The sequence below is a fragment of the Melospiza georgiana genome, chromosome 17 (genome assembly GCF_028018845.1).
Source record: "Melospiza georgiana isolate bMelGeo1 chromosome 17, bMelGeo1.pri, whole genome shotgun sequence".
Lineage (NCBI taxonomy): Eukaryota > Metazoa > Chordata > Aves > Passeriformes > Passerellidae > Melospiza > Melospiza georgiana.
In genome coordinates, this window is record NC_080446.1 from 13,529,746 (window position 1) to 13,542,062 (window position 12,317).

At 52.4% G+C, this 12,317-nt stretch overlaps 1 protein-coding gene across 1 annotated transcript; it reads left to right on the forward strand.

The window, feature by feature from the left end:
- The first annotated feature begins 9,511 nt into the window (after positions 1-9,511).
- Positions 9,512-11,737, forward strand: LOC131090561 (GRB10-interacting GYF protein 2-like). The gene is made up of 3 exons (XM_058036001.1): positions 9,512-9,986; positions 10,263-10,406; positions 11,416-11,737. Exons 2-3 carry the CDS (start codon positions 10,266-10,268, stop codon positions 11,698-11,700), a joined length of 426 nt encoding a protein of 141 aa, XP_057891984.1. The 5' UTR covers positions 9,512-9,986; positions 10,263-10,265; the 3' UTR covers positions 11,701-11,737.
- Positions 11,738-12,317: the final 580 nt, after the last annotated feature.

Below are 12,317 nucleotides of genomic sequence, written 5' to 3' on the forward strand. Positions count from 1 at the left end.
GTGTCCCAAGGCAGCGACATTGATGCGATTGTGAGAGGCAGCACGAGCCCTGAGCTGCAGCTGCTGTCCTTATCCTCTGCTTCGTGCAGGTGCCTAAAAAACACATGCATGAGCTTCCAACCTAATTCCTGGACTGGCTTGGAACAAAGGAAGCAGCAGGAGGTGCTGAAGAAAGGCAGGCACTTGTGTCCACCATTCAGGGCTGGAGGGAAACAGTTTGGTGTCTTCTGAGGACATGGCTCGCTTCACAAGCTCAGGCTTTGCTGCTGGAAGATCCTGCTTTGCTCTTGCTGGAGCCCATTCCCTACCACCAATGCATGGGCTTCCATTGTTCCTGGATCAAGTCTGGTGGACCTGTGGGCAACAAATCTGTCCCATGTGCATCTGACAGCAGAAAAGAGCAGGACATGGCTGCTTCCAGCACTTGGCTGCTCCTTCAGGGGCCTGGCACCATCATCAGAGACAAAGAATGGCTTCTCCTCCCAGAATTATCCCTATCCTCTGCACTTCCCCGAGTATCTGCCTTGATGTTCACCAGGGACCTCCCTGTTTGTGGCCGTCCATTGCCGTGCTCAGCAGGCAGCCAGTTGTGTTTGCACGGGAGCTGCCACAGGAAGAAACGCAATAAGTGGACAGTTGAAAAGCAGAGGCTGGGCCAATTATTCTTCTTTCCGAGTGTAAGACAGACAGAAAAGCACAAGGAAACATGACAGTGTTTTGGTGGAGTCTCTTTGTCATGTGAAATTCAGAAGCTGCTGGTCTTTCTCTGCTACTGCTAGTCCCTTCCTTGAAAAAATCATTCCAGGAAGGAGCAACACCAGCTGACACGGACCAAGTGTTGCCACCAGTTGCTCCAGGTGCTCCTACCAAGAGCCCCTGTAGGATGGAGCACAGCCCCCAGTGCACGTCGGCTTTGGCTGCCTTCTGGCAGAGAAGCCCTCTCGAGGCACAGGTCTCTGGGGCAGGAGATGGGCACCAGCACTGCCATGGCTCGGGGGGACTCTGCTTTGGCGGGGACTCTGCCACACCTGCTGATGTCAGTGCTCCCTGGGCCCCAGGGCTCAGAGCAGCATTTGTGCCCTGGCTCACACGTTCCTTGTCTCTGTCACACGGCCGCCCTTAGCACCAGTGTCACTGAGTCCTGTTCAGACGATGTCTTTGCCTTTCAGAGTCACTTTGCATTGGCATGTGGGGCACTGATTGGTAATACATTGTGTCCCAAATTTCTGCAGGACCCCTGTGGAACCAAACCCCCACCCCTCTGTTCTGCTATCAGGGGTGCAGATATGGGTGCTCTTGGGAAAATATTGTTATAAATACATATTATAATATTGGCTTTTTGGAAATATTAGTATGGATTCTATATATTTACTAGAGTAACTTTGCAATAAAAATATAGGATTTTTTGTGTTGTTAACTAATCTTTGACAGAGTAGTGAAATAGCTGATATAGGATGTTTCTGTTAAACTGCCTGCTTGGTTGGGATAACATTCAATGAACATATGATGGAAACCCCCTGCTGCTGACATGCCAATTATCAGCACCCACCATCGGTAGAAAAAATGGACCAAAGGCCCAAACAGGAGGTGATAACAGGGCAGACTCAAACCACAGCCATGAAAAGCACATGCTCTGAAAAGGTCAACCAAAGGAGGAGCCATGCTAAACAATTCTTGGAACATGTAAACTAGCTTGGGGAAAATTTAAGTATGCATAATTTGTTATGTCTATGCAGTAGGCTGATGCAATAGAAAGGGTATGTAAAGGATATCTCTGAAATAGCAGGTCTGCTCTTGGCTGAATGCCAAGCACTTGGCCACAAAAACATTGCTTTATTCTCTTTGTCACTTATTGTCCTTTATTCAAAGTTTAAATTTTTACTGGAGAGTGAACCTTGTTTTTCACAATGAGGGTGTGTAAAATAGGGCTTGGGGTGCTCAAATGCCTCAAGAAAGCACCAGAAACATCCGAGCACCACTCATTCCCCTCATGCCTGGGCTGGTGGTCCAGCAGCTCAAGTAGAAGAGTCCTCCAGGAGCTCAGGGGAGCAGCAGCCCTCGTGCTGAGGCACAGCCTGTGGACAAATGGGTCAGTGGTCCAAATGTGTGCTCTGGAAATCAGAGCTGGATTCCTAAATCCCCTTGGAAGTCTCTATAATAGACCTGTGGTGGCTGAGGGATGTACATGGGAAGGGTTTGGCAGCCTTGAGCTGGACTTGTTGATGCTCTGAGCTCTGTTGTGTGTGGGAGCCTGTTCCTTTCCCCTTGCCCAAGGGCAGAGTGTTGGTGAGGGCTGGAGTTGGAGGCTGTGTGTGCCCCCAGAGCCGGTACCGTGGGGCTGCAGGTGCTCCTGCCAGCGTGGGCTTGTCTGAGCGGGGCCTTGTGCCTCTTTCAGGTGTCCCTGCTGCAGTCACAGCTGGCCCAAGAGCAACAGCACCGACAGAACTACACTGAGAGCTGTGCAAGGACCAGGCAGGAGCTGTCAGACCTTCACCAGGAGCTGTGCTGCTCCTTTGCAGCTGTTCAAGGAGCCCAAAGCTGCTCTTGTGGAAGCAGAGACTTGAAGCTGCAGCGCTCTCTGAACCTTAACTTGGCACTGACATCCTTGGGCCGTGTGTCTCTGGAGAGACAGGCCTTACAGAAGGCAGGTGCAGCTCTTCTATTCCATGCAGGAGGTGTGCCTTGCTCAGAAGCCAATTTCTGTAAACAGGGGCACAAAAATCCTCCCTAGGACACAGATGAATGCAATCAAAGATGAGGGCAAAAATACCTCCAAAGCTTCTGCAAGCAGACCCATTTGGTTCTTGCAGGTCTGTTCCTAGTGAGGAATCTTTGATGGAAGCAGCAAGACTTTCCTTCTACCTACAAGACCTAGTGATATATTGCAAGAGAGCAGAGAAAAACATGCACTTGTGGTTGTCTCATTGTTCTGGCTCTATTTTATGAGCCATAAAGACTGCAGCTCTTGGCATTTCTCTGTAGAAATTTGAAAAGCCCCTGAAACACCGTTCTTCCTCCTCATGTGGTGTTCTAAAGGCAAAGCTTTACTTTTCATGAATATTTGTAGGCACCAAGAACCTTTTTAGGCTTTTTCTTTCATGTACCCCTTGTCAGGGAAGACAGAAGAATTCCTGTGACTCGGAAACTAAGCACTAGGCTCCCTAAAGGTTCCCTAAAGAGCCTGTAGGTCTTGAGGATGCTGAGCCTTCAAACTGACTTCTGAGCCAGGTCCCTGCCCAGCTGCCCAGGAGGGCTCTGGGGACCCAAGGGAGGCAGGGCCCGTGCCAGGAGCAACAGGGAGCTGGGATGGGGGGAGAGCCAGGGAGGGCCGCTCCAACAGCCCCTGGAATGCTGGGCTTTGGGCCCTGGCAGCCATCACAAAGGCCATGGAATGCTGGGGGTATGACCCTGGCAACTGTCACAAAGGCCATGGAATGCTGGGGGTTGGATCCTGGCAACAATCAACAGCTCCTGGCTATTGGGGTTTGTACCCTGGAGCTGTCAACAGCTCGTGAACTTTGGGGCTTGGACCTTGCAAAGGCCAAGGGCACTTTGTGCTATTGACCCTGCAAAGGCCAAGAACCTTTGGATATTGGTGTTTACACCTTGCAAAGGCCAAGGGCCTTTGGATATTGTTGTTTAGACCCTGCAAAGGCCAAGGGCCTTTGGTCACTGGGGTTTAGACCCTGCATAGACCAAGGGCCTTTGGTCACTGATAGTTTCTCACTCTTTGTGCGAGGGGCGGATGGAGACCCGGAGGGTGAGTGACAAAGCCGCTGCTCTCCTTGTGCCAAGCCCAGCCGGGACCTGGCAGGGCCTGGGCTGCGCCTCGGGGAACAGTTCCCTTTGGGATTAGCAAGGGATTGACAGTTGGCTGTTGCAGAGCTGGCAGCAGCTGTGGTGCTTGCCATGGGGACAGGCCTGGCAGGGAATGGGGGGCTCCTGGCTATCCCAGAGCGCAGCCACATCTCCGCCACTGTCCTTCTCCCACTGGAGGCCATGGGCACAAACAAGGGAGCAGCTTTACATTGCCTTCCCCTCACCCAAATTACAGTGCAGCCTCAGTGCTTCCCAGAGTCAAGAATGAGTTTCTCCCTGACATCTCCAAAATGATCCCCAGTGCCTTAGAGAAGGTCACAAGGATGATAGGAAGATGCTGCAAGGGCTGGAGCACCTGTGCCAGGAAAAAAGGATGCAAGAGTTGGGGTTGTCCAGGCACGAGAAGGTTTCAGGGTGACCTCAGAGTCCCTTCCCATGCATGAAAGGGCTGCAAGAGAGCTGGAGAGGGACTTAAGCCAGTGGCCTGCAGGGACAGGACAAAGCTTCCCACTGAGACATGGGAAGGATGGATGGGAGGGAATTCTGCCCTCTGAGGGTGCTGAGGCCCTGGCACAGCTTGCCCAGAGAAGCTGTGGCTGCCCCTGGATCCCTGGGGGTGTTCATGGCCAGGTTGGATTGGGCTCTGGGCAGCTCCCCTTCTGGTGTTCTTAGAAGTGATGAGACACCTTGCAGCATGTTGGTTTGTGCTGCTGTCAAAGTCCTGGGCTGAAAATATTGCCAAGGAGGGGAGGAAGAGCTCAGCTGGAAGTGCTGTGCTCTGGGACAGGCTGGGAAGCACTTAGAGGCAACTGCCTCAGGGGCAGCCATGCAGTCTGAGTGTGCTCTTCCCTGTGCACTTGCAGGAAGCTCGAGAGCTTTCTCACCAGGGACGTTCCTCCAGAGCCCCTGAGGTGAGTAAACTGTGCTGAGCTCACTGGCCTTTTGAAACTGGTTCTCCATGAATGGACACTGGTTCTTGTGGGATCAGAAGAGGCATCTCAGTGCTACTTTGGAACAGGAACACAATACCTGACTAACAGCTGGATGTGGGCTTTCAGGTGCTGGTAGACAACGGTGACAGCATGGACAATTCCATCATCCGCACCGACAATCCTGGAAACATCCACTCAACTCTGACATCCACTGAAGATCAGCATCCCTTTGAATTGGCTCGGGAGGCTACAGAGAATTGTGAGCGCATGTGGCAACAGTTTGACCAAGTAGAGGAGAGAACCCAGAGGATCAGAAGCCAATACCAGATCATAGACTCTCTGCTAGAAGAAATCAGAAGGTGAGCATTTCCTCCTCCTCCTCCTCCTGCATTCCAGAGGCAATCTGCTTCCAGGTCTGGGAGGTCAGAGGTGTCCTGGGTGAAGAAATCACCTTCCCACCATCTGTAGGCATCAGTGTGGCTCTCGAGCATTGTCCTGTCTGGGTTTTTCATGCTCTGCTGTGACTCCCAAGGCTTTCTGGGAAATGCAGAGACATGTTGGCATAGAAGACTCCTTCCTTTTGTCATGCTGCTTCCCTGAATTCTGTTCTTTGCATGCCCCTGCCCAGCCACTGCTTCCGGCTGAAGGAAGGCAAAATCCTGCCTTCCTTTCCCTTTGCCTCTAGAGAATTTCCTTGGGAGGGAAAGAGCAAGGTCTTCCTTAGCCCACTGCCCCCAGATCCATCCTGGAGTGCTGAAAATGGCATTGCTGATTCTTCAGGCCTCTTGCTTCTTCTAACTGAGCCTTGTCTCTGCAGTGACTGTGCAAACTTTGAGAAGTCCAAGGAAATGCTGCTGCAATGCACTGGAATCCCGGAGACAGGAGCCTTTTGTCTGCAGCAGAAGAACACCATGCAGCAGAAGGAAGCGTCAGCCCAGGCAGAAGAGGCAGAGCAGCAGGACAGGATGGAGGTTGGTTTTGGAAATGAGACTGGTTTTCTCTTGAAAACTTGTCTTGCCCCTTCTTGTACAGTGGAGGAGTTGGCTGCACTCTAGGGACAAGAGCCATCCTTGCAGAGGCAGCTGGATGTCAAGAGGCAGACATTGGAGGAATTGCAGCTTGAGAGGGATGTGCTGGAGCAAGAGAGGGATGATGTCAGCAGGGCTCTGAACACCTTATTGCTAGGCAGCACCTGTGGGAGTGGAAGTTGTGGCAGCCAGATCAGCCCAGATGCTCTTTCTGGCACTAGAAGACAGGCACACTGCTGTGCACACCTGGCTCAAGATGGCACACACATTTCTTAGCCAGGGATATGCATGTTCATCAGCAAAGTGTTGCATGCTTCTGCAAAATGTGTTGCTTTGGGCAGCCACAGAGCCTCTAAAAGAGGGAAGGGAGCTGGGGAAATTTGAGGCCAGAGCACAGGTGCTCCTTGTCCTCTGGCTGCTTGCGAGGTGGCTCTGGCTGGCTCTGCACAGGGCTCCCCAGGAAGGGCTCCAGCTGTACCTTGTCCCACTTGCAGGTTTCCCAGGAGCAAGAGTCATCGAGCCGGGGTCTGGAGCAGCTCAGCCAGGAATCCTCTGGCCAAGGGCATGAAGTGGCCCAGGTGGGCAGAGAGGAGGAGCTGCTGGCCCAGAAGGCTGATCTTGAGGGGCGACTGGCAGCCAGTGAGGGGCTCCGAGAAGACCTTTCCAGGCAGCTGGCAGAGACCAGGTAAAGGCAGGGAGCTGAGCCTCTTCAGATGTTTTTACATTGCATGGACAGAATACAGAAGAGTCTCAAAAACAAAACAAAACAAAAGAAAACAAAACAAAACAAACAAACAAAAAAACCCCCCAGAAACCCCCAAAACACATAATAAAAACATGATATGAAGTTTATTTTTTTGGCACGTAGAGCCAGAAAAGCTTTCATGAGCCTTGGGCTCCAGTTTGTGCTGCCAAGCACACTCCTGTGGGATGTCAAACGCAATCCAGCCAGCCCTGAACTGAGGAGTAGTTCAACCATGCAGATGCTGAGTGAAACCTCAAGTTTCTCTTGGGTTTGGTTCCTTGTTCTGGGCATTGAACATCCCTCGTTCCTTTCCAAGTAGCTTGCCATGATCCTGATCTTCAGACCAGGAAGCTTCATCTTCAGCATTCCAGGCTCTTGGCACGTTGGGAGTAGCACGCTGCCTTTCAGGGTGGAGCCAGAGGCTCCTACTGAAAATCTTGAGGCATTTCTGCTTCCAAGCACACTCTTGACACATGAGGGACAGGATGTAGTGCTGGTTAGAGAGCAGCAGGGAAAGCTCTTTGGAATTCTCAACAGCCTCTGGGCATTCTTGCTGATTGTTGATGGGCACCCAGCTGCCAAACCTGCCAAGGTCCCTTTGCATGGTCCCTCTCACTGTGTAAGGAAGGACAAGTCCCTTGGGCTCCTGCCTGCTTGTTCAGCAACACTCAAACAAAGGCAGCAAGTCTACTGCTTGACCTTGCAAGAGTTGAAACTGCAGTCTCTGCATTCAGGTAGTTGTAATTTGGACAAAAAACTGTTCTGTTTATTTGCAAGTGCTGCCATGACCATGAGATTTTACTGGATCTGCAAAGTAGTTCTGAAGCCTCGTTAAATACGGGGTGTCTGGAAGATGATGTACCTTTCTGTCCATTATCAAGAGCATTAAAATGTCAGGAGTCAGCCAGGACAAGAGTCTGTTCTGTCCCCCTGCAGAGCAGCTTGGAAGTGCTGATGAGACAAGGGCTGTGAGCAGGGGCTGGGCTTTTGCTTGTTGCTCCAGCCTGTTTGGGCACAGCTACCCAGAGTCATAGGTCAGGAACAGCAAGTGAAGGTTTGGCTGTTGAGGCCAAGTTGGGCTGGGCAGGCTGTGCTAGGCCAGGCCATAAGGAAGGCCTGGGCAGTCCCTCAGAGGCCCTGCTCTGCTCTGGAAATGGCCCAGATGTGCCTTCTCTGGACAAGTTTCCAGGTTACCCATTTCCCATCCTCAGGCATGGGGATCTTGAGCCACATTGTCCTGGAATAAGCGGCTGTGGGTGTCTGGAGCAAGCAACTCATGTCTGTCCATATTTGCAACTTGTAGGTCAGCAAAAGAGAGTCTGCAATCCAGGCTGTTTGCTGCTCAGCAGCAGATATCACAGCTGGAGATCACCAGGAACCATCTGGAAACTCAAGTGCTCACAGTCACACAGGCCAAGGAGGTGATTGAAGGTGAGAACCTCGTGTGCTTTGTTTGTGGTACTGCCCCTGCCTAGAGAAGCTGAGCAACCTGCAAAGCTGTCTCTGTCCACAGAGCTTCGGAGGAGTGGTGGGGCTGGAGACACTGAAAGGGCCTGAGGTCAGTAAAGTCAGTAAAGAGCGTGACTCTTGTTCTTGCTCATGTTTGCAGGAGAAGTGAAGGGCCTGCAACGTGAGATGGAAGCAGAGAGAGCTCTCAGGAGGCAGGAGCAGGAAGACACAGCTCAACAGCTCCTGCAGGCAGAGCAGCAGCATCAGGAAAGCCTCAGGCTTCAGGGAACTGCTCAGCAACTGGAAATAAAGAAGCTCCTGCAAGACCTGGTAGGGGACAATATGCTTCTGAATTGTCCAAGACAGCCCTGTGGGCTGCTGTAGCACAAGCAGAGACTGAGGGTGTGAAAGGGCAGCAATTCTCTGCCAGAGGCCTCCCGCTGCTGGGCTGGGCAGCAGAGCCAGCAGCTGAGACTTGGAGGAGCATGAAGGCCCCCAGGGTGGTGCTGGGACAGTAAATGCAGCCATGGCTTCGGGCAGGGTGTAAGAGGAGATCCAGAACAGGTTGGGCAGTGCCCACCCAAAGCGTGGCAGCCCAGGGCAGGATCATCCCCGAGTCCCACCTGCCACAGAGCAGATGCCAACGTGGAGCAGATGCCAACGTGGAGCAGATGCCAACAGTGCTGCTGGCTGCAGGCTTGGGAACTCATTTCTTTTCTTGCTGTGCTTCCATGGTGGACAGAGGGATTAGCTTTGGGCTGGAAGCAAATGGAACAGGCCCCTTGTCCCTGGTCCTTCAGTCCGTGTGACTGGGGCAGCAGAGAGGGGAAGGTGACACCTCCTCTTCTGAGTGCTTGGACTCGGTGCTTGGGAAGGTCTTTGCCAGCAGAAGAGATTCCACAAGTCTGTGATTCCTGCACCTGCTGAGCCTCCTTTTGAATTCCCTGACAGGACACAGTTTCTGGTGTGCAGAAAGCCAGTGCTGTTGTCTTTTCCAGTTGGGGGTTGTGGGAGGGATGGAGCTTCACATCTTTCAGCCACGAGCTTGCCTGGGACTTCATCTTGCAAATTTTTCCTCCCCTCCTCAGGCAAGCGAGCGTGAAAGGCACCGTGCAGAGATGCAGGAGACGCTGGAGCAATGGGAAAAAGAGAAGGCAGAGAGAGAGCAGGAGCACAAGAAGGAGCTGTCTGAGATGAGGCAGAAAGTTGCCACCCTGCTGGCAGACCAGGAAGAACTAAGGAGATTTGAAAAGGCCAATCAAGAGGTAATGATTGTGAAAGGAGAGAGAACTGGTGTGATTTTTTGCAAGGCTGGAGCTGTGGGAGATGGCAGGATATGGGGCTGTGTGGAGCATGCCCTCCGTGTCTTCTGCACTGAATTAGGGGAGGTGAAAGCTGAACGGGGCTGTCTTTGGCACCAGGAATGAGCCCTCTCACAGGAAGCCAGGCAGAAACATCAGCTGTCAGCTGACAGTTTGGTGCTGCTCTTGTGCTCTGTTGTTCTAAGATGTACCTCAGGGTGTCTTCACTGTTCTCCTTTTACTCCCCTTTTGGTGTGTACTGGTAGATGTTCATGGCCAAGGTGAGTTTGTAGGACTTTTCTTTTGTGGGCATGCAGAGGGTGCAGCAAGAATGCTGACAAGAGAAAAATCTTTTTAAAGGCTTGCCTGGAGTATTTCTGAACAGCAATGCAGAGATGTCTTCTGGGCTGTGTTTTAAGTCACTTCCTGGGTAGCTGTGTCTCCCCCAGGGCAGGCAGTGGCCCAGGGCAGCAGCAGCCAAGTGCTCTGAGAGCACAGGAGCCCATCAGTCTTTGCCCCTTGCCACGGGGATGTTGCAGGAGCAGTGTGAAGCCCTCTGCTCTTTCCTCCTGTGCAGGTCCTGCTGGAAGAGCAGAAGGAGAAGAGTGCTTTATCAGAGGCACTGCTCCAAACTCAGGGAGAGCTCAGCCGAGCCCGCCAGCAGGTCCAGCAGCTGAGGCAGGAGGTGACAGAGCAGCAAGAGAAGGGGCAGGTAAGTGTGAGTAGGCAGGCAACAGAGGGCAGGGCAGTGACAAGGGCACAAAAGGCAGCTCCTGGGACTGAGGAAGCAAGGGCTGCTTCAGGCCCTGGGAGCACAGAGCCTGGTAAGCTCCAGAGCTCAGCCCCAGGAAGGAAGGCTTGCAGTGGAAGCAGAGCTGGGTACAGAGGCCAAAAGAAGCAGCCGAGGGAATGGGATTTTGAGGCAGCAAGTGGAAAAAGCTGAGCCTCAGGGCAGGTCCCAGGAAGTGGCTCTGCATTTTGTTGCCAGACCATGAAGGCAAATCTGCAAGCTGAGCTGGAGGAAGCTCACAGTGAAGCCCAGGCAGCTCAGAGGAGGCACGAGGAAGAGCTACAAGGCCTCAAAGAGGAAATGAATCTCCTCCTTGAGCAGAGGGAGGCTCTACAAAAGCAGGTGAGTGTTGTATTGCACTTCATAATCTGTGTCAGAAATAGGCTGACGCTTTTCCTTTAATTTTAACAGAAAAAGGGGGAGGTGTTGTATTGCACTAAATAGTTCATTTAGTTGCTGTTTTTGCACCGGGGGATTAGAGTATTTGCACTGAGTGGTTGTCATATTGCACTGAATAGTTGATGTTATATCACATGGTTTGTTTTTCCCCCATCACATGGTCTCTCCTTCAACCGCCCCAGTACCCCCCCGGTGGTCTCTTCCTGGGGTACCCCTCCCCTCCCCACTCCTCACTGGTATCCCATGGGCTGTGGACCTCTTCCTCTGCCCCCACTCACTCCCCTGGCCATAAAAGTCCCCTGTCACCAGGGAACGCCCTCTTCTGCCATCTGTCCATCTGGAGTGTCTCTTGGAATAAAGAGAGAATGTTACCACGTGCAGAAGAATGCTTCTCAATCTTTTGCTTTTGTCTATGTAAGACCGTGTGGGCTGGGGTCAATAGTTAGCCAGAGTGGACCCCAAACAGCCCGTCCGAGACACAGTCTAACAGGTGAGTGAGAGAGCAGTGGCACTGCAGTCATGCAGCGAGGGGTCTGTGGCCTTCTTGCTTTTCCATGGCAGAGCAGCAGCTGCTGGGCTGAGCCCTGGGGCTGTCTCGTGCTCTGGGGGCTCCATGGCAGCTGCTCTGAAGGACACTCAGTGCTCTGCTGAATGTCAGCTGCTGCTCTGCACAGCTGGGCTAGTCCTCTGTGCTGTTGGCCAGCAAGCAGCAGCATGGATTCCTGCTGGCCTCTTCTTGCTAGCCTTGCTTTGGCAGGTGCTTTCTCAGGTGCACTTCTTGGTGGGCCACTTAGAGTCTGACACAAGTTGTCCATATCCTTTGTGAATCTGGTGCTCTCAGGACAGGGAGGAGAGGAAAGTTCTCCTTTACCTTTGCTCACAGCCTGTGCTGTGGCTGACAGTGACTGTAGCTGTGGCTGTAGCCTCTGACTGCTTTGTTGTTTGATTGGAGGTGGCAGAGTTGACATCTCAGCTGGCAGCCTCCCGAGAGTGCCAGAAAAGGACTGTGCAGAGAGCCCAGCAAGATGTGAGGGAGGCCCAGGAAGAGTCCAGGCAGAAGTTGTTGGAGGTTGAGCAGATGCAGAAGATGCTGGAGGAGGCAGAACATCAGAACAAGGAACTGCAAGTCCATCTGGAGTACCTGGAGAGGAAATGGAGTCAATGGGAAGAAGTGGCTCAGCAAAATTCAGAATTGCAGGCTTCTGTCAATGCCCTAGAGAGGGAAAAAAACAGGTAAATGAAATTCTGGGGGACTCTGCATTGTGGTGAATGGATTCCCTTTGCTCCTGCCAGGGCCTCTCTCAGCATTTCCTAAGTGGCGGATTCTGAAATCTCCATGTAGACACATGTAATTGTCTGGATGTTGAGTTTCATTTTCTTTACTTTTAAGCCTTCAGATAGAGTTTTTCTGAAGAAAAAAGCTTTGGGGTAGCCCTTTCCCTCTAGGGGATATTGTGTTGTTAGGTGGGGGTGTTGATGCTGCCCAAGCTGCACTGTAAGGAGCTGGATCCATCCATCAGCTCCACCTTGGGGCCTGTAACTTGAAGCCTTTGGGGTCTGGATCAGCCTGGCATCTGATGCTTTTTCTGGGCAGAACCATCTTAAGGCCCTGATTGCTGCTCTAGGCCAGATTGGCCTCGGAGGCAGCCCAGAAACAAGAATGTCTCTGTTGCATCGTTCCTCATCAAATGTCCCCCAGTGCCTGCAGGGGGTCAAGCAGGGTCCCTGCCACCCTGCACAGTCACAGGCATTTCTGACTGTGCAAAGAATGCACGAAACAGGACCAAGGTATGGGGGGCTCCTGTTGCTGATCAAGTCCTGCCAGGCTTCAGTGCCATAGGATTCTTCTTCCAA

Coding starts and splice junctions, on each gene's coding strand:
- LOC131090561 (XM_058036001.1), top strand. CDS start 10,266: ATGAAGGCAAATCTGCAAGCTGAGCTGGAGGAAGCTCACAGTGAAGCC. Junction 10,407..11,415: donor GGGAGGCTCTACAAAAGCAG/GTGAGTGTTGTA, acceptor GTTTGATTGGAG/GTGGCAGAGTTGACATCTCA.